Source organism: Leptopilina boulardi, unplaced genomic scaffold (genome assembly GCF_019393585.1).
Source record: "Leptopilina boulardi isolate dan_hultmark-lab unplaced genomic scaffold, ZJU_Lbou_2.1 LbouV2_371, whole genome shotgun sequence".
In the NCBI taxonomy this organism is placed as follows: domain Eukaryota; kingdom Metazoa; phylum Arthropoda; class Insecta; order Hymenoptera; family Figitidae; genus Leptopilina; species Leptopilina boulardi.
In genome coordinates, this window is record NW_026137942.1 from 3,273,244 (window position 1) to 3,299,169 (window position 25,926).

A 25,926-nucleotide genomic window follows, 5' to 3' on the forward strand; every position below is an offset into this window, starting at 1 on the left:
GGATAAAATAAAATTTTAATTATAGCGCACAAACATTTATATAAATTCCAATATTTATTATCTACTTTCACCTTATCTCCAATTATCAAACCAAAATATTTAAAAAATGTAAAATTCTCAGAAGCTGAAAAACCTAATCTTCCTTCTTTTAATTTATCTCTGCTGAGAAATTTAGGCCGATTTCCACTGTCAACGATACCAAAATCAAAACCACCAAGCCGATTATTTAATTCTTCCAAAGTAAATAAACCATCCTTAATCAACTGAAGAATAACCTCTGAAAGGTCGAACGGAATCACTCCTTCTTCGATATCATGCATTATATCATAGACGAGATTTTCTAAAACATCGAAAGAATTTAATTCGTTAAAAATGCATCTTTCTGAAATTTCAGTTTGTGAAGCATCATTTAATTTTAAGTCGTTTTCATAATTTTCAATTGTGCGTAACAATAACTCAGCTTCAGTTGTTTGTGTCTGCATTACAGATTTAAGAACTTTACAAGTTCTGCATGGATAATTGGCGTTAAAACCTTTTATATAACCTGTAGCTTCATTGATTCCTTTATTATCAGCCTGAAGAATTAGAAAACAAACATATATTTCTTCAGAATCTTTGGTTATAATAATGGGTTCATTTTCTAATTCTTTAAACTGATGTAGTAGCGGTGCAAACGCGGCTCTAGCGCCGTGCTCTGCAAAATTCGCACTTAAAAAAAGAAGAGCTAAAAAAATGTTTTCTAATTTTGACCTGAATTCTGGAGGGATACATAAAACTGAAAAATATGTCGAACCTAGTTTGTGTGCTCCCGCATGTGCACCTACAGCATTATTAGGCTCCCAATCATCAAAGTAAACACCAATAGGAAATAGAACTTTTCCCGGATATTTTAAAGCAATTTTTTTGTACAGAGTTCCCTGAATAACATTAGATATACAATTCGAATTTTTCGACAATGCGCGCATGTAAGAAAGAGTTCTATCTAATACTAAAGGCATCTCGAAAAATTTTTGTAATACTTCTTTTACTGACACTTGTTGTCCTAAAGCTTTCCATGGAACAATTGTATAAACCTGATCGATATACTTCCCTTCTACAGTGTTTCCAATAAAATAAGAAGTAGGTTTAATATAACATTTGCTATTTTCTAAAGCCTGCTCCCTTTTATAATCAGTAATTAAATCCGAAAAAGGATTTTCGCATTCTGCAAACATAGTCCGAATTTCCTCTTTATCGTTTTCTGTAATTTTTCTGTAATTTTCGGTTTATCTAACGTATGTAGAACTTTATTTTTCAGTTTAAAAATAATCGAACTTTCGATAAATTCAGCTGTTGTGTTAACTATGTCATTTACATTTTCACGTGTTAATGAGGATTTTGCATAAAAATGTGCTACGTATTTTAAAGCAGAGTCTTGCAAATTTGTATCGTTTTGAACTAAAGTATTCACTGTACTATAGGAAGCGGCATCTAAGCAATTAAATTCGTCAAACGAATCTGTTTCAGTAGAAATAATTTCATTCGCGTGGTCAATTTTAGATGTTGTTGCAATAGAATTTAAAGTTTCAGAACCCGGCGAAGTGTTTACTATTGCGGGAATATTAGTATTTATATAGGGATGTTTTTTCGTTAAATGTGTTTTAAGCACATTAATATTATGAAATATTCTATTGCAATTTTTTTGTTTGCACAAATATGATTGTTCCTGGTCATATTTATGTACAACTTTTAAATGCTTCATCAAAAGATTTATATCGAAGAAGGAAGATTCACATCGACAACAATTATACATTTTTGTAGAATTTGGTGTATGCAATGTATGACCAACCAAACCAAACATTGCGTGGGCACTAAAGTCCCCACATATGATTAACAAATTAGCTGGATTTATGTCTTGCAACATTTCATGCCAGTAATCTAGAGGGATATCCACTCCAGGAGGGTCATAAATCGACACAAAGGCAACATTTCCCACATCGGTCTGAATACGAATTGCTACCACATCAATAATTTCCCTATATCTAACATTTAGTTGAATTGGCGCAATAATAAGGTTTCTTTTCGCCGAAATCATTGCACCACCAAACAAATTCTTACCAGGCCTATCACAGCGGAAAGTATAGTAAGCATGGATCGACCAATCAGTTACACGATCGGACAACCAAGTTTCCGAGACAGCCAGAAGATCCAAACCGTATGCAGAAAGCAATGCCTCCACCTCCGTTTTCTTATTAAGAATACTATTTATATTCCAATTGCCATATTGTAATTTTTTGAGCGCATTGCAAAATTGTAAACTCCCAAATCATGCAAACTTAACAAACTAATAATTAAAACAAAAGCCTCACGCAAATAACACTAATTACCTATAGTTAAATAGTATTTTAAAATATAAATATAAAATTCAACAACTCATTTACCACACAACAAACAATAAACCAAATAGATTATCCGACTTAAGGTATAACTAAAATATATTCAATTGAACTAAATATTGACTAATAAGGGGATCAACATGGAATAGAGATAAATCGTGGAAACTACAAATCCAAATCTTTGCTAGGATCATCATTAACATCATCAATATTAGGCCCGGGACACAAAGCCTGAGTGTTCGTTAAATTAAATTCATTCGAACATTGATGCTTCTTTTCTGGTCCTTGAACTACCCCAGGGGGATTATCCCTCAAATACATATTCTTAATTTGAGATTGCGAGATGATCGTATGCAAGCAACAAGGAGTGGACATATTCCTTCCTGGCTGATCGGATACACGCAAATTTGCTGAAAATTCGCCCATATTAGAGACACCATCCTCTAAATCAATACTCATGTCTCCACCAACAGGACGATCCGCTGGCAAAAGACAATCTGTTAATGCCACATCCATTCGAGAAAAGTTAAAATCCTGAGGGTTCACTTCCTTCTCTGCACCAAAGGCAGAGTTTTTTGCCTCATTATGATAATTTCTATCTAAGTCAGGTACATTTACCTTCTTATGCTGAACTTCAGATTGGAAATTGTTATTCAGTTCGCGAGAATCAGGGAATTAGGGTTACATAAACTATACTCAAACAATTGTGGAGAAGTTTTTTGTAAGTGCTCATAGCATCTACCCTTTTGATGTTTGCAATATCTCAGTTTAAAAAATCTCAAATTCTAGTTTATATATTGGACAATCAATAGAGGATAACATATGGTTGCCCTTGCAATTTTTACACTTATTTTTCTTGATTGGGAAAGGGACAAAAGTTAGTGTGGTGTCCCTCAGCAGAATACTCACAATAGGGGCCCGAAGATCTACACTGGGCTGCTATGTGACAAAACCTCTGGCAACGAAAACAACGGGAAGGCCTTGGAATAACTGGAGTGACAAAAAAATCCGGAATATATATACGAAATCCACAAGTTTTCAACTCCTGCGATTCTACCAAACCTTTCGCATCATTCCAATCATCACAAAATATTTTTAGTTGATTTTGGCCACTGCGAAATATTTTTCTTTTCTCCATGGGAACCACTTGTGTAATAGCATTCGTGCCCGCGAATAGATTCATCTTTCTAATATTGTGACCAGGTAGAATACTTTCCACAAGCACCACATAAGGAGAAGATTAACTATACCTCAGATAATTAGAAGTTGAGGGGGCTGGTGAAGGAGAACGAGGCCGGAAGCCGAGAAAGTGCCACAACTTAACGATCGTTCATTAGTAATTCTAGCAGTGATTCAATAGAAAGTAGGGGATTTAGAATTAAAGTTACAAGGAAATACCGATGTTGATATTTCTAGACCATGCCAGATCCCCCAATAAAAACTTTTTTTCCTTTAATCATCATATAAACATAACCATTAACTATTTAAACCACAAAATGGTAAGGTATCTATTTCAAATACTCAATCAAAACAAACAAATCAATTAAGAACTTTCATTAACAAGTGCAAATAAACTGAGCATGAATAGACCCGTAATAATATTACAAATTTGTAAGATTGATATTAACACAGATATGACATTTTATTTTAACCTGATTAGATGGAATTATTTGGATAATATGTTTTCGTATATATAAAGGAAAAAAATTTTGAATTGGTAGGAACTGATCAGTTATCCTGTCAGTAGATGATAGATTTAAATACTCTACTTTACAAAACAAGCAAGCAAATATTAAATAATATAATAATCTTACGAGCTTCAAAACTACTAGTCATTTGACCTCTTTTAAAATGTCCAACGAACTTCCAAAGCTAGTAGCCGCACATTCAGTTAAATCCTTCAGTCAAAAATTCCATATCAATATCAATCAAATCACATTGGGAGGCCAGCTTTTAGCACCACAGAAACAAGGCAATAGAGCATTAAAGAGCATTAAATTCAAATAAAATAAAACACTTTACTTTTAATGAGGCTAAATTCTTAACCGAGATACACACAAAACAATTGTGTGAGTCTTCCTTACAATTCAGACCAAAATTAACAACACAGAAACATATGAGAATCAGAGAAAAACTTCCGATCTCTTCAACAACACAACGCGGAATCCAAAAAAATATAAATAAATTTAATAAATAGAATGTCCGTGTTTCAACTTCATTGATTATTTAAAATTTTCACGATTTTTTACGTGTAATTTGCTCAAACCTTTCGTGAAAGTTTTTATTATGGACACGGCCTTAGGTTTCTTTCTTCAGAGCACGTTACAAATACAATTTGCTAAACATTAAACTCTGAATGCAACAAAAACCTATCAGAAATATATATAAAGTGAAGAAATGACATTTAACATTTAGCCCTACGGTGTGTTTTTGGCTTGGATAACAGCTACACAAAATTTGACTAAAGATATGTAGAAAATAGTTTCAAATTCATTTTCAGCGACCCCAAATTAGCTAAAATACTTAATTTACTAAGAATATATCCAAAAAAAGTACACAAAAGTTAAAACTTTCGTCATCATAAAAATTTACAACGTTATGGTCACAACACACTTTACATTATAAATATGTCAAAAATGAACTAAATAACACATAATTACAGACGTTCATTTCTCGTCCCAAGACCCTTCTACAGTCCAAATTTTAACCCCGTAACTATTTCCGTTTGAGAAATACGGAATTTTAATGGTTTTGACAGTTTAACATTTAGCCCCGGTCTCCTCTATTTTATATTATTTATTTTTATACTCACTTATTTTAATTATCCCATTTCTGTGGACAAAAATAAAAATATTATAACGTTAGTCGCTTAGAATTTCCAGAATTTAATCACACAGTGTTACCTATTCACCTTTTTGTACCTATTTTGATGATGTGTTCTTTTTATACTTATTTTCATTTATCACAGTAATTCTTTTTAATAACCTTGAAACCGGGAAAACGACGTGAATTTAGTCATGTGATATTTGAAAAAATGTAAATTCTATTCTAATGATCGCCGGATGGAGCCAGAGTTGATCAATAAAGTAATTTTTACTAAATTGCTATAGAATAATCAAAACGTTTTTTTTTTTTACTTTTAACTGTGACTTTGATAGGAGAGAAAAAGTCAATAATGAAACATTATTTAAACCTTCTAAAGAAACATATATTGAAATAAAAAATAATAGGTACAAAATAAAAACTAAACAAAATTAAGATTTAGTATTTCCCGGTTTACAAACCGACGGGGCAGATCAAACGTAGTACGAATCGTTGCCACTAGTAACCTTCTGTCTGTCCTTCATGTCTGTAAATCAATTCGTAACATTAGGCCACGTCTAGTATAAGTTTCAACCAATCCTATTTTCCCGTTTTATTTTTCGAAGTTATTCTAGAAATTGAGTTCCGAATTTCGTCATCGAACAATACTAGGTTTCGTGCACAGTGTACACTAGGGATTGGTCAAGAATCAATCAAGGAACTAGACATCAGGATGCTACCTGATTTTCATGTCCGACGCGAAATACTGAGAATATGATGACAACCTAAAGGCCGTAGCCAGATAAGCAGGGTCCTGCGGCCCCCGCTCAAATTTCGTCGATATTTACAGGATCAATTAGTCTCAGTATGAAACTTTTTTTCGCCAAGTTTCAACTTCTAAAAATAATTTTGAAAAAAGTTATGGCATTTTTAAAAAAAAATTAAAAATTGGATTTTCTCTTAAGCGTTTATAGTTTTTTAATCGGGTAAAAAATATGTTATAGGGGAAGCAAAAATGCATCTAACCAAAATTTGGCGACCATTTTTGTGTAGTGGAAGGGGTAAACAAAAAATTTTTTTTACTTTTTATATTTTTTAAAAATATTAATTGACTTGGCACAATCACCATATTTTTTTCCTACATTCTTTAACATCCAAGAAGCAACATATTTTTTTGGCAGCTCGATCTGAGGGGTACTTGCCCGTTAAAATTAAAAAAAACTTATTTTTGGCCCCTAAAATGTATGGTATCTCTTAAAAATGGGAGGCCAACATCACCGGGCAAAGAAAATGTTAAAAAGGAAGCAAAAATGCATCTAACAAAAATTTGGCGACCATTTTTGTGCAGTGGAAGAGGTAAAAAAAATATTTTTTTAATGTTTATATTTTTTAAAAATATTAATTGACTTGGCACAATGACCATATTTTTTTCCTACATTTTTTAACATCCAAGAAGCAACATATTTTTTTGGCACCACGATCTGAAGGGTACTTGCCAGTTAAAATTTAATAAAACTTATTTTTGGCCTTTAAAAATCATGGTATCTCATAAAAATGGGGGGCCAACATAACCGAGCAAAAAATATGTTAAAAGGACAGCAAAAATGCATTTAAAAAAAATTTGGTGTTCAATTTTCTGCAGTGGAAGTTGTAAGAATATATTTTACTTCTTACTTTCTTTTAAAATTTTTAATTGACTTGGCACAATCACCCTATTTTTTCTTCCCTTCTTTTTTACATGCAAATGTGTGCCTTCTTTTGGCAGCTTTATGAGTGAAACTGAACACAGTAAAAAAAGAATCTTATTTTAAGGGCGGAATTAAGTCTTATTTTAAGACGCAACATTTTTAAGACAGGCATTGTTGATTTTAAAAAGGGGGTATGTAAGCTGATTTTCAGAACTTTTTATGTGCTATATTGAAGGCAATTTTTTGGTAAAAGCAGCAGCCCCAAGCTGAATTTAAGACTTAGCTTTTATAAATTAAGGCTCAAAGGGAGTTGAATTTCAAACACTCTGTAAATTCAGATTTATGAGTACCTTAAATTCATACAAGGCTCACTTTAAATTAAGACTATGTTGATTTCCAAGAATCATTTAATTTAAGATTAACCTTAATATAAGATTTACTTTTTACTGTGAAACATTAAGTAAAATAACAGGCATTATTAAAAGTCAAGTGTATTTTTAGTGCACGGCACTTTTTTCATTAATATTATAATTATATAAAACTATATTAACATAAGTTTAGTATATCTAACTTATCATAAATGCAATAACATTTATTATTCGTGTACTTTTCGTTACTATTACTAGTTCTGCAACACTCTTAGTGCACAATCATATGCACAGTATTCCGCCAATCTATTCGATTCAATTATAACAGTTTTAGCAGTGGAGGATTTATGTTACTATGTATATGAAATTATGCAAGGTATAATATATCAAATAAATTATGTGATTCTCTTCATTTTGTTTACTTTAGTCACACTCCTTGAGCATTCATTATACATAAATCTAGCATATCTAATCTAGGTGTAAAACATATGTCTACGTCATTACTGACTCTTTACACCCTTTGTGCATTCATTGGACGTATAAGTCAAGACTAATTGTTTCTTATATATAGCAGATATACTAACAGTGCTCAATATATATATATATATATATATATAGTTTCGTCACACTTTCCTTCTAACATATTTTTTGCTCGGTTATGTTGGCCCCCCATTTTCATGAGATACCATGATTTTTAAAGGCCAAAAATAAGTTTTATTAAATTTTAACTGGCAAGTACCCTTCAGATCGTGGTGCCAAAAAAATATGTTGCTTCTTGGATGTTAAAAAATGTAGGAAAAAAATATGGTGATTGTGCCAAGTCAATTAATATTTTTAAAAAATATAAACATTAAAAAAATATTTTTTTTACCTCTTCCACTGCACAAAAATGGTCGCCAAATTTTTGTTAGATGCATTTTTGCTTCCTTTTTAACATTTTCTTTGCCCGGTGATGTTGGCCTCCCATTTTTAAGAGATACCATACATTTTAGGGGCCAAAAATAAGTTTTTTTTAATTTTAACGGGCAAGTACCCCTCAGATCGAGCTGCCAAAAAAATATGTTGCTTCTTGGATGTTAAAGAATGTAGGAAAAAAATATGGTGATTGTGCCAAGTCAATTAATATTTTTAAAAAATATAAAAAGTAAAAAAAATTTTTTGTTTACCCCTTCCACTACACAAAAATGGTCGCCAAATTTTGGTTAGATGCATTTTTGCTTCCCCTATAACATATTTTTTACCCGATTAAAAAACTATAAACGCTTAAGAGAAAATCCAATTTTTAATTTTTTTTTAAAAATGCCATAACTTTTTTCAAAATTATTTTTAGAAGTTGAAACTTGGCGAAAAAAAGTTTCATACTGAGACTAATTGATCCTGTAAATATCGACGAAATTTGAGCGGGGGCCGCAGGACCCTGCTTATCCGGCTACGGCCTTTTTTTAAACATTAACTTGGTGATGATAACCGTGTAACAGTTTCAGCACCATTTTCCACTTGATCTCACCTCGATCCAGGAAGTACTCTGAAATCAATCTTGTAGTTCTCGATTTCAGATGAAGTACCTGCATTCATCTGGGATCTAGTCCGTTTAATGTTTTGGTTCTTCAAGCGAGTATGAGACTTTTACTCTCGTTCACCTTTATTGCTCTAGTGAATTATTCGAGTTTTCTTCTATTTTCCTGAGAGCCCATTCTTTTTATTGTTTTATGCTGTTTTGTGTGGTTTTACATTCCTCCGCTTTTTCATTAATATTCTTGATTCTGTCTGAGTTAGGAGTGACTCACTATTGATTTGCTGTGACCTCTGCTGTTTGTTATGCTTTATGGAACTATGTAAACATCTTTTGTGTATCTGCGGTGTCACCTTATAGAGCCGTGGTCTCACTGTAAAAAGAAGGTACTAAATCAGTACCGATTTTAGGTATCAAAATAGAACCAAATAACAATTTAGTACCTAAAGTTGGTATTAAATTAATACCTTTCGTTTTACAGTGCTTCGACACTTTAATATCTTAATTGTATACCCCTTCATCAAGGTTTAAGTAAACTCAAAGTATTTGAAACCCGGAGTTGTCAATTTGCCCGCGTTACAGTTGTAATTGATGTTTTCGATTCAAATTGGAATTTGTTTCACTCTGTTTTACCTCAGGAGGAGTCCTTTGGCTTCAGCAGTCTTACTCTAACCTCTTATTTATTTTATTTTGTCTGTTTTCTCTTCTGATTTAACGATAGAAATTGTTATTGAGATCAATTTTATACATATCAATGTACCTCGTCCATGTGTTTTGAATTCAATTCTCACATGTATTCTTCTCATTAAATTTATTTTGATTCATGAATGGATCCAACGCATGGCAAAGTTATTCTCCTTATACTCGTCTATGTCGTTCCCAAGTGAACAACGCATTTGATGCAATTTTAAACCACATATCATCTGGATTCACCTTTTTCTATCTGGACTGCATTATCAACATAGATCTCACATCTTTTCCACGCTTCAACACTGCTATACTTTCTTTAACTCCAGGAGAAGTCCTTTGGCTTTATCAGTGTTGCTTAATTCTCTTGATTGCTTTATTTTGTCCTTTTTCTTTTTGTTTGACTCTCTCACGCATTCTTCCTACGGAATCTATTCTTTTTGAACGGATCCAAGACATGGTAAAACCATCCTTTTTGTACTCTGCTGAACCGTTTCAAGTGAACAGAGTATTTGATTCAATCTCAAATTTCTTATCATCTGAATTTACCTTTTGCTATCTGATCTGTATTACCAACAAGGATTCATTCAGATTATTCTGAAAACTTATTCCTCTTCTAGTTTAATTATTCTAAAACTTGGCTATGCCACAAGTCATTTAAGAAGGAGAAGAAGATTCATTGTGTTGATCGAACAAATAGTTGAATTCATCGTTAATCTCCAGTAGTATGTGAATGCCATGGACAGAATTTTGGAAGTATGTTTTCAAATTACCTGAACTAGATTTCGATTAATATGTTTTTTAAATTTGAAAAGAACCGATACACACTTATACACTCGTTTCTTCGGGTTGTCGCCACACAATTGAAAGAATAAAATATCGACTATTTTTAACATTGTTCTTTTATAAACTTTTCTTTCAAAATCCGCTAGATTTTTATTTCAATATAAAATGTTTATATTGTGTCAATCATGTATTTTAGGAGGCATGTTATGATGGCCTTTCATCCTTTGGTCAGTTCAACTCCACCACCTTTGGATAATTGCAGGGAATCTGATGACGATGAATTTGGAGATTTTGCAACTGGAGGATTTGATGGTATGTTCATTTTGTAATTGTAGAAATTTTCAAAAATATTCAAGTATAAATGTTGTAAATATAATGAAAAAATGTTGAATGTTAAAATTTTTTGATAGTTCTCTATTTATTCACTAAAAACATTTGACGTAGATTTGTCGATTGCCTCTGATTCACCACAGAAGATCGTAACTCCGATTGCGACCCCAGTACCATCAGTCTGTGCTTCGCCGAAAGTAAATGGTACAACTGAGAACATCACTTGCCAAAGCGCAACTCCAAAGAAACAAGTTTCTTCCAAGTCGTTGACAAACGAGGACATTCTTATCATTGAGAAAACGGAAAGCGCAGTGAGCAATGTTACTTTAGATAATAGGACAGATAGTGGTTTTAAAGAAGACAATGCCTTGAGAGACGGCAGTGTTTTGTGTAGCGATTTAGATTTACCAGAAAGCGAACAGTCGCAAACTCTCCAAAGAAATAGCGATAGTTTTCTTTGTTGCGTTTCTCTTAGAAGTGAATTAGAGGAAAGGGATTTTGTTACCACCGACGTAGTGATTAGTAGTAATAATAGTAGTTTAGATGATAGTGTTAAAACTGTCAGTCAACGGGAGGAAGAAGAGACCCTCAGCAGTCCCGAGGATCAAGAACCACTCAGTTTAATTCTTGATGACCCTGCTAGTATTCCGGACCTACAGCAAAATTTAGACGATGATTTCTATGATTACTCATCCTATAAAAATTCTCTTGAAAATGACGATGAGAAAGTATCAAATCATCAAAGTAGTGATACTTTTACACGCACCGAATTCAGTGCAAAATGTGATGAAACCATTCAAGACGAAGAGAGGCTTAAGAAGACACTTTCTGCCTTAATAATTTCCTCGGAAAACTCAACCTACGAGGGAGTTCAACAAGATTTCTCCTATGTAGATAGCACTGTGATTCAAGAATCAAATTGTCACTCTACCTCTGTAGAAAAAAAAGATAAGAATCTAGTTTCACAGAGCGAATTGGAGTTGAGAAATTCTCTTGAAACAGAAGAATATGTAGAACAACCAAAAAGTATTATCGAAAATGATATCAATCAAACTGAGAGTCCTAGTATTTCATTGAATGAAGTAGACGAATATCGAAAAGAAAATTATGTCACAGTTGAAAATAGTTTGCAGGACTCAGTTTTTCTTGAGGCAGATGGCTTAGAAAATGACCATACCAATCACATACCAGTTAATTCAACTGGTATGGACTTGAATTTTGAAGATTTCGCTGAATTTTCAGATTATTTATCTGTCGATAGTTTCTCAAAACAAAATTCAAAGGAACAATGCTTCAGAAATGAAAAAATTATCGAATCTCAGTCGGAAGTGCCGGATAAAGAAGAATCTGGCTTTGGAAATTTTCAAACAGTTACTAGTGATGTTCAAGAATTTGGTGATTTTGCTGATTTCTCCAGCTCACAGGCGGAACAGCAGTCCTCTAGAGAAGAAGATGAGACCTTATCGGATAGGCAAGATGACGATTTTGGTGATTTTGAATCAACTGCCGTTTCATCGACAATTCCATTTAATTTGAAAGAGTCTATTTCTCGGATAGAAAATAAGAGCGTAAGTACTGAATAATTAAAAAAAATTAGATTTAGCTATTTTATTATTTGATGAAATAAATTTAACAGCACTTATATTCTGTTGTAGTCAACTCTACAAATTTCATAATATCCGGGAATTTTGTATTTTTTTCTCTATCAATGTCGAAAAAAGAAAAAAATTGTTTATATTATTTATATTGTGCCCAATTATGTTCGCCTTCTGCTCATATAGGTAATAAGCAAAAATTATTTTTTGGAAAAACTCAAAATCCCGGGAAAAAAACGAAAAAGATTTTTAAATATAAAGTTACCGAAATTTTCAAAAACAAATATTGTACTGAATTGTGATCGATTTGTGCTCTTTTATGTACAAATTCATTTTTTAAAAAAATCAAAATTTTGGCTCAAACTCAAATTCTCAAAATAATTTCTTCAAATTATTCTTAAAAATAATTTTGTTCTAATAATGTAAAGTACTCTAAATCAGATACTATTATTTGTGCTAATTACACTACCTCGAAAAAGGTTCTTTTTTAAAAAAAAAAACTCGGCATATAGTGTATTAACCTAATTTGGATAAACTGAATTCAATGGTGTTAACCGTTTTTCAAAATATTTGCCATTTTGTTTTTTTGCTCCATTAATAAAATATATAATATATAATATATAAAAATATAATTCGGTGCCAGTTTTTCAAAAATCAAAATGGCGGATCCAATATGGTGGACTTTTTTTTTAAAAAATCGTTCGGATTTAATTGAACTTTTCCACTTGGGGGTTTTCGGGGTCGTTGATTACAAATCTGATGTCAGTGACCCCAAAAAACATCAAGTGAGTCGCCGGAAAGTAAAATCACACATAAAATTCTGACGGTCATGTTAATTCAATGGGAGTCAGAATTTTATGTGTGGTTTTACTTTCCGGCGACTCAAGTAACGAGTTTCAAGTGAATTTCTTGAATTTTTAAAAAATTCGTCTGCCATATTGGTTCCGCCATTTTGAATTTTGAAAAACTAACATCAGATTCGTAATCAGTGTCCCGAAAAACCCCGAAATAACGAGTTTCAAGTGAATCTTACGTTATCTTTCAAAACATTGAAAGTGGAAAACTTAAAATTCTTTATTATCCATTATTTTTGAAAAAATTAAAAATGAACAAATTGAACAAATAATTTTTTTCAAATTACTATAAATTTCTGCTAGCTGAAAACAAACAATTTTTATTTACAACATAATTTAATTTAAATTTAATTATCGACTTTTCTAAAATGTCTTAATTTTTTTGGCCGAAATTTTTAATTTTTTGGAAAATAAATTTTTTTTGTTCAATTTGCACAAGATTTTTTTTTGAAAATTTTAATTTTGAACGTTTTTAAAAAATTTTTAATTTTTGGTCCGAAATTTTGATATTCAAAAAATTAATTTTTGCACAAATGAGCACAAGTCGAATATAATTGGCCATAATACCTCTATTTGGTTTTTGAAATTTTACTGTTTTAACTTCCTGAACTCACTTTTTGCAATGTAAAGTTGACTTATCTTAATGTAAAAAGCAAAATTTAATAGCATTTTTTAAACTCACTTTTAATTAAAACAAGTTTTTGACGTCTGAGAAAAAGGAAGTAAGTATTTAAAAATTTTCAAAATTAAAAACAATATATCATGATAATCTAGTTAATAACTTTAAACTTTATAAATTCACTGAATTGGAATACAACCTAATTTAAATTTTTATAGCTTAAAAATATATCGAAGATTTATTGTACGAAATAATGGTCTCTATTCAGATACATAGGGTTGTAACGTTTTTAATTAAAATATCTAGATCTTCTATTATTATTGTTTTTAATTTTATTAAGTTCTTTATTTCTAGAAATTACAATTATTTTTATAATGAAATTAGATATAATTTTTTTTAAAATTTATATGTTTATAATAATCAATAGAATTGGAAAATAGAGTTAAAAATTTTCCTCAGTTTCTTTGTTTCTAATTTCTGTAGAAACATTTAATATTAATTTACAGGCTGCAAACAAGATTGAAGACATAATAACCATTATGTTTCCTTTGACTGGTGAAGATCAAAATGTGGATTTAGTACCACTGATTGTCGAAGAGGATAATGTTTGGAATTGTTTGAAGAGTGTTGAAGAAACTAATGCGCTAACTTATCAATGGTCAAACAGCTCTAGTAATAATACTCTTCTCAGTTCTTTGGGCATCGATTCTCGAAATATTGTAATAATACATTTTTTCTATTTTACAATTTGCCTCAATTTCTTAACTATTAATTTTTCACGATTCTTCAATTTATTTATAGTATTATTTAAAATTTTTATAGTTTTTGTTCAGTTAGAAGATATTTATATAGTCACTTAACAAACTGGAAGATAAAATTTTGTTTTTAATACATTTATGCTAATTAGAAAATCAGTCTAAATCTGTTTAAGTATATTTCATTGATAAGTTTAAAAATAAATATTCACTGAATTTCTAATACAATACAATATTAAATAGTACAAGCAAATTAGTTTGCAGTGAAATAAATATAAAATAAATAAAAGTAATTATATTTTCTAAATTATTTCAAGCTTTTATATTGAATTTTAAAAACTTGAAACAATATTTTTCCATGAATTTACTTGATTTAATAATTTATAATTTTCAATTGATTAAGTATATTTTTATATTATTTATTCATTAATGTTCTTTATTTTTAGCTGTTCGGACCAAGGTGGAATCCAAATATTCCAAGATTTGCAGCTAATTTAGGTTTTTCTCCTCTAGAACCTGTGAAAGCTCACAATGATTCGCAACAAATTTGCTCGTCTAATTTAGGAAAAACTAAAAATGTTACATTTACAGAAGTAAGTATAGTAATATAATATAATTACATTTAAAAAATTTCTTTAATCTTGTGTTTCTGATACATCATAAATAACTAATTTAGGGTTTCTAGCGATCTGAAATTCCTTGAAAACTGGGAAAAGTCCTTGAATTTTCTTTTATCTGTAAAACCTGGAAAAGTTCTTGAATTTTTCATCGGGTCCTGGAATTCCTTATTTTGTTTAAGAATTTTTTTCCAACCGCGTTTGGAAGCACAAAATTAGGTAAAATACGTTCGTAAACGTTTTTATGTACATATTCTTATGTAAAATACAGGCCTCGGATTGCACAAATTTTTTGACTCTTTTCAATGTGAGAGACTATTTTCAACTTATTTTAATAAAATGTGACTTTTTCGACTTCTTTGAAGCTTTTCGAAAATTTAATTATTTAAAACATTTTCTAAACTTCTGAATTTGAATAATTTACATAAATCATATTTAGAACATTTTTTTTTTTAAAAGTAAATTTAAATTATTTTTTTAAAATTTGTCCTATACCAAAATGAATTTTTTGAAATTTGTCTCAGTTCAATTCTAAAATATTGTAAATAGAATGTTTTTAAAATTTCTCTATGAAACATTTTTATTCAGGAATTAATAAAACTTATTTAATTTCTATTAACAATTGTTTGATAATAATAATAAAATATTTACTAATTGTATTAATTTAAAAATAAAAGAAGCCACTTTTTTGAGTTTTTTTGTAATGTAAATCAACTAAAACGACTTTTTTCTTCCTCTAAATTTTTTCCGAAGCCTGAAAATGCCAAAAATTAAATGTACCTATTCATTACTAGTTTATAATAAAAAAAGACTTAAAATAATTTAATCTTGCACATGGGTAAAACTCCGTCAGAAATATCACGATTTGCAAGGGGTCTTTGGATTCGTCTGTAATTTGGTAAAATTGTAGTACTGCGGATAAATGAAAGTCCCGAAAGATTTTTAAAAATTTTCAAAATTGTAAAAGTTACGCCATATTGAATTTTTTGACAATTATTTTTTAAACATAAATGGGCATATCTCTAGAACCTTTAACTTTAATGTCCCTCGCATATATTTTGGTAATTTTAATAAATTTTTCGTTGGTTTTTGTTGGAAATATTAATGCTTGATACAATCAATCATTTCCAAAAGATTCCACTTTAATTTATTAAATACATAAATAATTATTTCAATTTTAATACGCGATTTTTAACAATGTCAACTTGTCCTTAACCATACATTCTGATGCTTTAAACGATATAGTTTTAGATTTAATAAAAATTGCTAATTCTGAAATATGTTTTTTCAATGTTAATTAATCGGTGAACACATTTTCGCAGGGAAATTAATATTTTATTAATTGTGAAAAAATTTATAAGCTTTTAAAAGTTGTCCCTCACTTTTAACCTTTTCGACCGTAATCATCGTATTAATGATTTTTCTTTTATAAGACAAGCGGCACGTTAAAATAACTTATGGGAAATCAAAGATCAAGTTACTATAATTATTTTGAGACATAATAAATTGATGTGCTTCATGTCTTCAAAAAACTATTATAAGTTAAATAAACGAAAACACGCGTGGACAAAATTTGAAAACAACCGTAATACGAGTGATACTTCATGAAAATCATATAAAAGTATTCGGAAAGTACTTGTATATATTTTCACATGTGCCATTTAACATCCCGTGAATGTGCTTCGAGAAAAAATACTTTATTGCAAAGATAATGTAAAAATATTTTAGAATTTTTTAGAAAGAAATTGTTATGTACGAAGTTGCCGATTATAATTTTTTTAATAGAAACTGTCATTAATTATTAAAACCTGAAGGTTAAGTTTTAATGTTTATTTCGAGACACAAAAATGGTTCCAAAAAAATTCATTCTGAAAAAAGATAAGCTGCGAGAGAAAAGAAAAATAGAAAAGAAATTGGAAAGTTTACGAATATTACATTTAAATAGAAAAAAGTCTATGAAAATCGTATGGTAAATTTTAAAAATTACAATTTTACATTTTTAAAACAATTCACTATAATGAAAATCTATTTTAAAATGTAATGTAAATATTCAAATAAAAAATTTATATATCTAGTTAATTTTTGACACATGCTTTTATACCCAGTGCATTATTTCAGTATTTTATTATTCACATAAATATTGAAAATATTAAACGAATTTTATTGCTTTTTAAAATTATAACCCCTTAGAAAATTCCCTTCAACTGTTTTTTATCCTAAAAAGCAAACACCTGTTGAATATTTTTTTGTTACAGGTTAAAAATAATTCTCAATTTTAAATATTTATAACTTTTTGAAGACAACTTGTTTTATCTGTCCACTTGTATAATTGGAAAGCTTAGTTCTTGAAGTTTATGTAGACAGAGTTTCAATACTGTGCTCAAAAACAAAAAAAAAAATTTTTTCTTATTGAAAAGTTAAAGGTTTCAAAGATATGCCCAAATATTTCTGAAACAATTAATCGGATCTCAATACAATTTTAATATGTTATTGTTTAAAACATACATTTTCGAAGTGTTACATATAGTTGAAAAATTGTTTTTGAATTTTGACCCAAAAACAGTCAAATAGTTTTTTTTGAATCGTTTTCACTCGAACGGGACCGATTTTTGAGTTTCTTGTAATAAGAAATAAAATATTCCTTATAATTTTACCTTTATTTTAAGACCAAGAAAACAATGGAGACTTTAATAGTTTTCGAGATATTGCATTTTTTGTGAAGGCGCGCACCGGTTTAGCGCATAGTTTTCTTGGTCTTAAAATAAAGGTGAAATTATAAAAAAAAATGTACTTTTTATTATAAGAAACTCAAAAATCGGTCCCGTTCGAGACCCCTTGCAAATCGTGATATTTCTGATGGAGTCTTACCCACATTTAATATATTTTTGTCATTATTTATTAAAATAGTATAATACATATCTGGAAAAAAAAATTTTTAACCTGGAAAACCTGAAATTTTATTTCGCAAAAGCGCTAGACACCCTGTTAATTATAAAATTTGAAGTTTTTACTTTGTGAAATACCATGTATGCCTCTTTGTTTAATAGGAAGTACCGGCAGCTCAATTCGATTGGAACAGTGCAGGTCTCATAAATCCTTTGGATTCAAGTACGTTTTTCACATTTACTTTTGTTTTAGTTAATCTTTCATTTAAAATGAGGTTGCTTGGCCTATTGTTTGTCATTAAAACTAAATTTGCTTCATAGTTCATTATTTGTGTAAGAATAAGTTCTTATTTTTCTACTCAGTAAGAGGTATCATTTAAAATGTCCATCTAGTTCTAAAATTAAATTTAAGATATTTACTGGATCATGGAATTTTTTTTACAAATTGCATCTTAAATTTCACTTAATGTCTCAACTTTTGTTTTCACAAATTATTTTTTTATGTTCAAATTTTCCTTTCTTAGAAATTGACTGCAAACTGTGAATTCATTTTATTTTATAGTTTTCTTCATTCTTTAAATACATATAGCATAATCATTAATTTTGGATGTGCGGTCTTTTAAAGTCATGTCACAGTGAGTCTAAATAAAGTTAAACCAAAACAAGCTTGCGTATAAAAATTTTTTTATAATTTTTCTTTTACAATCAGGATGTCTCCTGATAATTTTGAGTTCAAAGAGAAAAATTTTTTTTTCAAAATTATCCTTTTCTATTGCTTTTTAACCCGTTAAAAATCTTTCTCCAACTCCTGCATTGAAAATGCTATTACCCAGGGATTAATTAAAGTAGACTTAATTTTGAGGAAATCTAAAAAAATTAGTGCTGTCTATTTTTATTGAATCGTGAATTTCGAAAAGGACTCAACTCGAAAAAGCGTGTCATTTTCGCATAACAATTGACAGTAAAAATGACTCGTACACTTTTCAGAGTTGAGCCCTTTTCAAAATTTATCATTTAATTAGATTAGAAGCAAAGTTGTAACCGTCTAAACATATTTAAACCTTGAATAATCTTACTATTATTTTTTCTTTTTGGATTTAAAATTATCGGGAAACATCCAAGAAAAGAAATAAGAAAGAAATTTTGATCTGCAAGTTTGTTTGGGTTGAAGTTCATTCAGACACACCGTGATGTTTCAGGGTAAAGGTTTTCATTGACAATTATTGTGTAAAATGTATCATACAGGTGGTGGTTTATCTGCTCTTTTACCACTGGATTTACTTTGTCCATTTGATCCTCTACTAACACCGAATTGTTCCGCACATTCCGAATCCTATCATCACGATGCTACCTGTTCCGGAAACTCAATATATAACTGTAAGTGTTGAAGCTAGAACAGCTTTATGCACGTGCATCTGTAGATTGTAAAACCCTGCGTAACAAATTTAGTATTTTATAAAGGTGATTTGTCTCCTTATACTTTTTCGATCATAGTACACTGAAACACCGCGATTACACAACAAAAAGAAGGATCTTATTTTAAGATGTTTTGGTAGCGTTTTCAAGACATTTGAAATATCTTAATGTCTTTAAAACGCTACCAAAATTTCTTAAAATAAGATACTTCTTTTTGCAGTGTATTTATTTCGACAAATCAATTGTTAGAATTTTCATTTAATAGAATTTCATTAAATATAATTTTCATTGAACCGAATTTTATTTGTTCGAATTATTATTTTGCAAAATTTTCAGTAAACCGATTTTCTATATTACATAATTTAGCCATTTTAATGAATTTTTATTAGGTAGAATTTAAAAAATAGAATTTTCTTTTAGATGAATTTTCATTTGTTCGAATCATTTATTTGATAGGATTTCCATGTAACCGATATTTCATACTACAGAATTTGTAATTAACCGAAAAAGCATTTAACAGAATACTCATGTGGGAACTTTCATAAATTTTGTACCTTCTATACGAGGTGGACCTGGTTTGTTCCGCAATTTAAATTTTTCGAGTATTCGGGATATTTTTCACAAACACTTAAAATTAAGTCTATCCTTAATAGTCATGTTGACATTCTTCTGGTCTTCGCAAGACTTTACCATCTTGGCGATCTCCTCTTCGATTCTCTGAAAAGTTGTCATCGACTTAAGCGCGAAGTGCATACGATCGTAAAATATTCAATGACGTTCTTGCTTCTTTTAACGACACAAACACATTTAACACATCGTCATCATCACCTTCGTCTTCTCCATCAACTTCTGCAGGGTCACTCGCACTTGCTGCAATTTCTGCATCAGTTAGATTACCATAAACTGCAACGCCGTCGTCCAAATGTGCGAAATTTTCAAACGTCAGATCTTTTTGTCCAGGAAGAAGATTCCACAATGAATCTTGGTTAACAGTATTTAATTCTTCATTATCTGGAAGTCCGTATCCTAAAAAAATTTCGTAATATGTTTAGACATTGTCACACAGTATTGACGCCTTAGTATATTAAATCATAAAAGTATATGAAACTTACCATTTTTTTCATTCAGACTTTGCGAGTTCACGACAAATCCACATTTTCTAAATCAGTTGAGAATTGTTTGTTGCCTGACATTTTTCCATGCCTTATCAATCATGGTCATAGCAGTAAGCATTGTGATGTTGACAATCGATCCATTCTCAATTTTGTCCAATACCAGTTTTACTACTTCTTTGCGATAAAAAATTTTAAAATTTTGGATTACACCTTGATCTAATGGTTGTAATTTGGAAGTGGTGTTCGGCGGGAAAAAATGCACTTTAATGTGCTCTAGCGGTGGAGGGTTATTGTGAACGGTACAATTATCCATAAAAAGTAAAATTTTGCGCTTCTGTTTCTTCATGGATTTATTCAATTGTAACAACCATGTATTAAAAAGTTCAGTAGTCATCCAGGATTTTTTGTTAGCTTTGTAATCAACCGGAAACGATTTAACACCTTTAAAACAACGAGGCTTTGCAGATTTTCCTATTATCAGAGGTTTCAACTTTTCACTTCCATCCATGTTCGTAGCAAGTAAAAGCGTCACTCTTTGTTTGGAATGTTTACCACCGTAGCATTTTTCACTTTGAAAATTTAAAGTTTTTTCTGGTAAACACTTAAAAAAATGTCCTGTTTCATCTGTGTTAAAGATGTTACGTGGCTCATAGTTGTCTAAAAGTCCTTTCAAGTCTATTTTCCAATTCGAACAAACAGACTCATCCACACTTACACTTTCACCGCAAAGTTTCTTATAAACAATGTCATGTCGTTTTTTAAAATTAGCCAGCCACCCCTCACTAGCTGAAAAACCTACCATGCCAAGTGATAAAGCAAATGATAGGGCTTTTTCCTTAAGCATGGCACCACTCATGGGTATGTTTTTTTCTCTGCACTGAGCGAACCACTTCACTAGACATTCCTCAAGTTGTGGAAACTTACACTTTCGAAACCTCTTTTTTCCATCACTTACGTTGAGTCCGAGAATTCGATCTTTATTTTTTAAAATATTAGAGAGCGTTGAAGGCAAAATTCCAAATTGTTTGGCAATATCTTTTTTTGTTCCACCACTTTCCGCGATATCGATAATTTTTTTTTCCTCCAAAATCGTTAAACATTTGTGCGATCTCGGAGACGTCATTTTCAACTCGTACAAAAAACGAGACTAGTCTTAAACTGAATTTAACAGCGAGTTGATAATTACATTAATAGATGGGAATAATTAACAATGAATGATTCAGTATTTTGATTTTAGAATGTACTGTGTTTACAAGATACAATGTTTACAATAACTTTTATTTTCAAGGAAAATTAAAGTATACATTTCTATCTATGAAGAAAATTCAAATTATAGAGAGTTCAATTTGACTGAATTCAATTTACAGAGGGAGCATTTCTATATATATATATCGAAAAATTCAAATTATAGAGAGTTCGGCTGGACGAATTCAATTTATAGAGGTAAAATAGACAAGTTGCCGTCAAAAAAACTTTTATTTATCAAGGGACCCAAAACAATGGGATTTTTTCAATTTATCGCGAGTTTTTCAAGGGACCCGAAGAACGCTTCAATTTACCGAGAGATTCAATTTATCGAATGTTTAATTATCGAGTGTCGACTGTATCGCGTTCTTCTTCAATTGTCTCCTTGTTTTGGTCAGACGGAATCAAACTTCTTCCGCTACTGACACTAGAAACGCTTGAAAACGACCTCTTTTTAAATAAATTATCTCTTGATGTTACAAAATCTTAAATACCTAGCCTGAAATCTTTTTTTTTTACCTTTTAGACTATATCTTGAAAACTTAACATCATAGAACAATTCTGAGACTAGGTTCGGATTCAGCGTGAAGTTAAAATTCAGAAAAGTACACCAAAAAAAAGTATTCTAAAATTTATTCAGATTATCTATTACTATTCATATTTTTCTACAAAGGAAAGGATTTCTTTTTCCCATTTCAAGAGAATATAAGTTCTCTTTTTCTAACTGAAACTATTTTTTTTATATTTTAAATTATTCCTGTATATATTGCAATAGAAACAAGATTCTAACATTTGCGTGGTCGATCATTATTTGTGTGTCATATTTTCAATCTAATTAAAAACTACACCTTTAATTTAATAAATTATTTTTTAAAAATACGTTTTAAAATTTACAATTCCTATTTCTAATGTAAGTAAATTAACTGATCGACTTTTTATAGATTCACCTGAAGTAGGATCTGGACAAGATATTAATCTTTCGCAAGGTACAAAATATCGACAGTCGAGTGATTATTCGGATACGCAGTCACAATCATTTAAAATAGTCGACGCTTTACCAGGACCAAGTTCTACCGCGAAAAAGAAACTTGATGTAGAACCAGTCAAGAATAAACTCCCTCAGAGAACATCAAAAATATCATCTAGTTTCAGTGATGGCCGACCATTTTTAATTAGCAATACAAATATTCCGCCTGGCAACTTAAGTTACGGTAAAGCAGAATTTCATAAGCAGGAACACCAGAGAAAATCATCGATAAGCAAACGGAAATACTCGAATGGAGAAAATGTGGTCATGGATAGATTCGGCAGGCCGATGTCCGTTAGACCGGAAACAATGAATGTTTTGAAACAGTTACCTGATATTTCTTTTCTCAGTGCGCGAACGTTGCTTTTCAGTCCCGACGAGAGACACATGGTTCAAGACCTGGGTGCTATGATAAATCGAAAAATGCCAGGCTGAGTAACGTCGGTCTGAATGTGAGTTTGAAAGGGATATCAACATATTCAGCAAGACATTCAAACAGGATACGTACATCATCGTTCCTATACTGATCGACAAAATCAAAATCCTTTGACTCCTACTACCTTTCAAACTTGTGTTCAGGCCAAATTTTACACTCGACTCAATCAAACATCACTGTATTTCTATTACCCTTCAAACTTGTGTTCAGGCCACCTTTCAAATTGCCTTTCTTATTGAGAAAAATTAATGTTTCACTTCTTCAAATTTACATTCCTGCAAATGGAATTTTATATTTAAAATGATGAAGTAGCATTTTTATGAATAAAGCGTGCGAATATTTCCCTGATTTCATGAAAATTTTAATATTTCAAATATTATTAAATCAGAATATTATAAAAAGATGTAAAAAAGCCAAAATAATGTGAGGCACCTACAACTTTATTTTTACTTTTATCGATTGTAAAATATTGCTTTTTTATTATGTTTTAAAAAGTTTTTCTACAATACTGGCGTCAATTGTCAGTTCACGGGGAAAAAAAATCATTAGCTTGTACATTTAATTTATGAATTAATATGTAGCTGGCTTTTACAAAAATGTTCAATCAATGATCATACAATCAATAATGAAGGGAACTAATCATCACTAATTTCTACTCAATCGTAAGTCAATTAAATAAAATTATCTGAAATCATTTTCACGTCAAATTCCACATGAAATTTAATTCAGCATTATTATTTCATAATTCAATTCATGTGGTAACAACGTTGATAAACATATTTCGTAAAATGATAAAGTGCTGTTGAAATCATAACTTAATTTTGTTTTATCGATATTATCAGTCGTCTAAATGGACTATAATTTTCCAAACCTTTATAAATGGCATTTAATTATTTTCTGTTAAAATTATAAGTAAATTTAAATATTGTTACTTCATTTCGACAAAAATGAAAAAAAAGCTTTGTTTCTTTTTCTCTCAACACAAAAAAAGATTATAGCAAATTAAAAAAGACCCTCTCCTTGAACAAAATTTCATTTTTATTTTAAAAGAGAAAAAATAACTTGCTATAGTTGGAGTTCCTATTGCCTTAAAATAGAGTGCGATTCATTTATTTCGAATCAATCAAGTTCTTATTGTACTTAATTGTATGTTACAAACTGAAAACTTTTTCTTTGTTATTTATTAATTCTAATGACATTGTAATATATATTTTATGTAAAATATTGTGATTATAAAAGAAATAAACAAAACGTTGAAAATTAAAAATACTTTACACTTTTTCTACTTATATATATATTAAATTGAGTTAACCGCCATTCCATATTCAGAGTTTGGTAAGTAAATAAAGAAAATTTTTATAAATCTAGAAAAGGACAAATAACACGTTTAAGGCATTTTTTCTAAAAAATATTTAAAATAAATAAAAATAATTACGGCCATATGATAGTATTTAACATTAAATCAGATCATATGAGAAAAAAATAGAAATTTCATATTATCTGAAATATATCATATCAATTTCAAATCTAATTTTATCATTTGTCTAGCAATATTGATTAATTATTCTTTATTTTAATCGATTCCAGAAGAGCTAAGGCAAAATATTTCAATTTCTATTTTTAAGAATTAATTTACTTTTGTGCGCCATTGAAAACTCCATTCCGTGATCGGTCACAAATATAAGTATTAAATATAAATAAACATATTAAGGGAGCAATGTAGTAGTAAACAGTATTTAAACACAGAAAAAACTTAAGTCTCATTTTTGTTGCAAATCAAAATGAGCCAATGCTAAATGACATAGACACTGGCGCTACCAACCTGGTTCATTTTTGTTGCACATCAAAATGAGCCGCCTACACGGCTCATTCTGAGTCCAGTTTTTTTCTGTGATATATTGGTACGATTAAAGGTCAGCGCAAATTAAGATGAAATTTCATTCCGTGACCGCAGTAAATTCTGAATTTTATTAAATAAATGAAAAATATTATTAATAATTTTTACAATAGTCTTTTATTTGAATAAAATATTGCAAATACTATTTACAGATTGGTTAAAAAAATTTTATTTCAACACTGAAATTTTTTTCAGTTTTTTTTTTTTGGAGCTGTCGAGAAGAATAAAACTCCATTCCGTGACCAGTATATATGTACATAATTATTAAGCTTTTGTTAAGTAAATAATAAATATTAATAATTCTAATAATATTCTTACAATTTGTGTGATGTATATGTTTGTATATGTTAATTTGTCTTTGTAAAGACTGTTAACATTTTGATTAAAAAATCATATATTTCTTATTATAAATAACACAGGCCAGCAAATCCAAACTTTTTTTCGGCATAATGAATGCGACTAGGTGTTCCCGAAGGGAAATTTTGCCCTGAACACGAATCCGGGGTCCAAAATGCTCCATCACGTCAAGTTTTTGAGAAAAATGGGGTTGAAACCCCTAAAAACAGCGTTTTTGGCACTTTTTGAAAAATTGTGGGGCAAAATCCTGACGTGATAGAAACTTCGCTAATATCAGAAATTAAAGCTTAATTCGTGCCCTTTCAAATGAGCTCTTAGCCGATTAATATGCTTCAACCCTTAAAGCAGGGGGTGAGTTTTTGTCCAGGGGTGCGCCAACATTAAAATACTAAAAATTGGAAATCTAGAGGATAAAAAAAAAATAATTATTATAGAAATGGAAAAAGCCGTGTACTCAAACCTGTTGTTAAAAAAATTTTCCCCATTCACTACCCCTAAAAACAACCCTTAAATAATTTTTTATGAACTTCAATATCTACAGAAAAATATTTTAAACGTT

The 25,926-nt window shown here is 30.2% G+C and overlaps 2 protein-coding genes across 5 annotated transcripts in view; one reads left to right on the forward strand and one right to left on the reverse strand.

Moving 5' to 3' along the window:
• The window catches only part of LOC127287472 (aftiphilin), a 33,462-nt gene extending 9,082 nt beyond the window's left edge, over positions 1-24,380 (forward strand). For 3 of the 4 annotated variants that reach the window (XM_051314416.1, XM_051314417.1, XM_051314418.1), the window contains exons 2-8: positions 10,416-10,531; positions 10,664-12,117; positions 14,124-14,336; positions 14,819-14,965; positions 18,037-18,097; positions 19,120-19,251; positions 22,592-24,380. In XM_051314416.1, coding sequence (XP_051170373.1) covers positions 10,426-10,531; positions 10,664-12,117; positions 14,124-14,336; positions 14,819-14,965; positions 18,037-18,097; positions 19,120-19,251; positions 22,592-23,112 — 2,634 coding nt within the window. In that variant the 5' untranslated portion in view covers positions 10,416-10,425 and the 3' untranslated portion in view covers positions 23,113-24,380. The remainder of the gene's footprint in view (positions 1-10,415; positions 10,532-10,663; positions 12,118-14,123; positions 14,337-14,818; positions 14,966-18,036; positions 18,098-19,119; positions 19,252-22,591) is intronic. The other variant, XM_051314419.1, reaches the window with a different exon arrangement.
• Positions 19,270-22,574, reverse strand: LOC127287473 (tigger transposable element-derived protein 6-like). The gene is made up of 2 exons (XM_051314421.1): positions 20,403-22,574; positions 19,270-20,316 (listed from the first exon to the last, which is right to left on the reverse strand). Exon 1 carries the CDS (start codon positions 21,526-21,528, stop codon positions 20,455-20,457), a length of 1,074 nt encoding a protein of 357 aa, XP_051170378.1. The 5' UTR covers positions 21,529-22,574; the 3' UTR covers positions 19,270-20,316; positions 20,403-20,454.
• Positions 24,381-25,926: the final 1,546 nt, after the last annotated feature.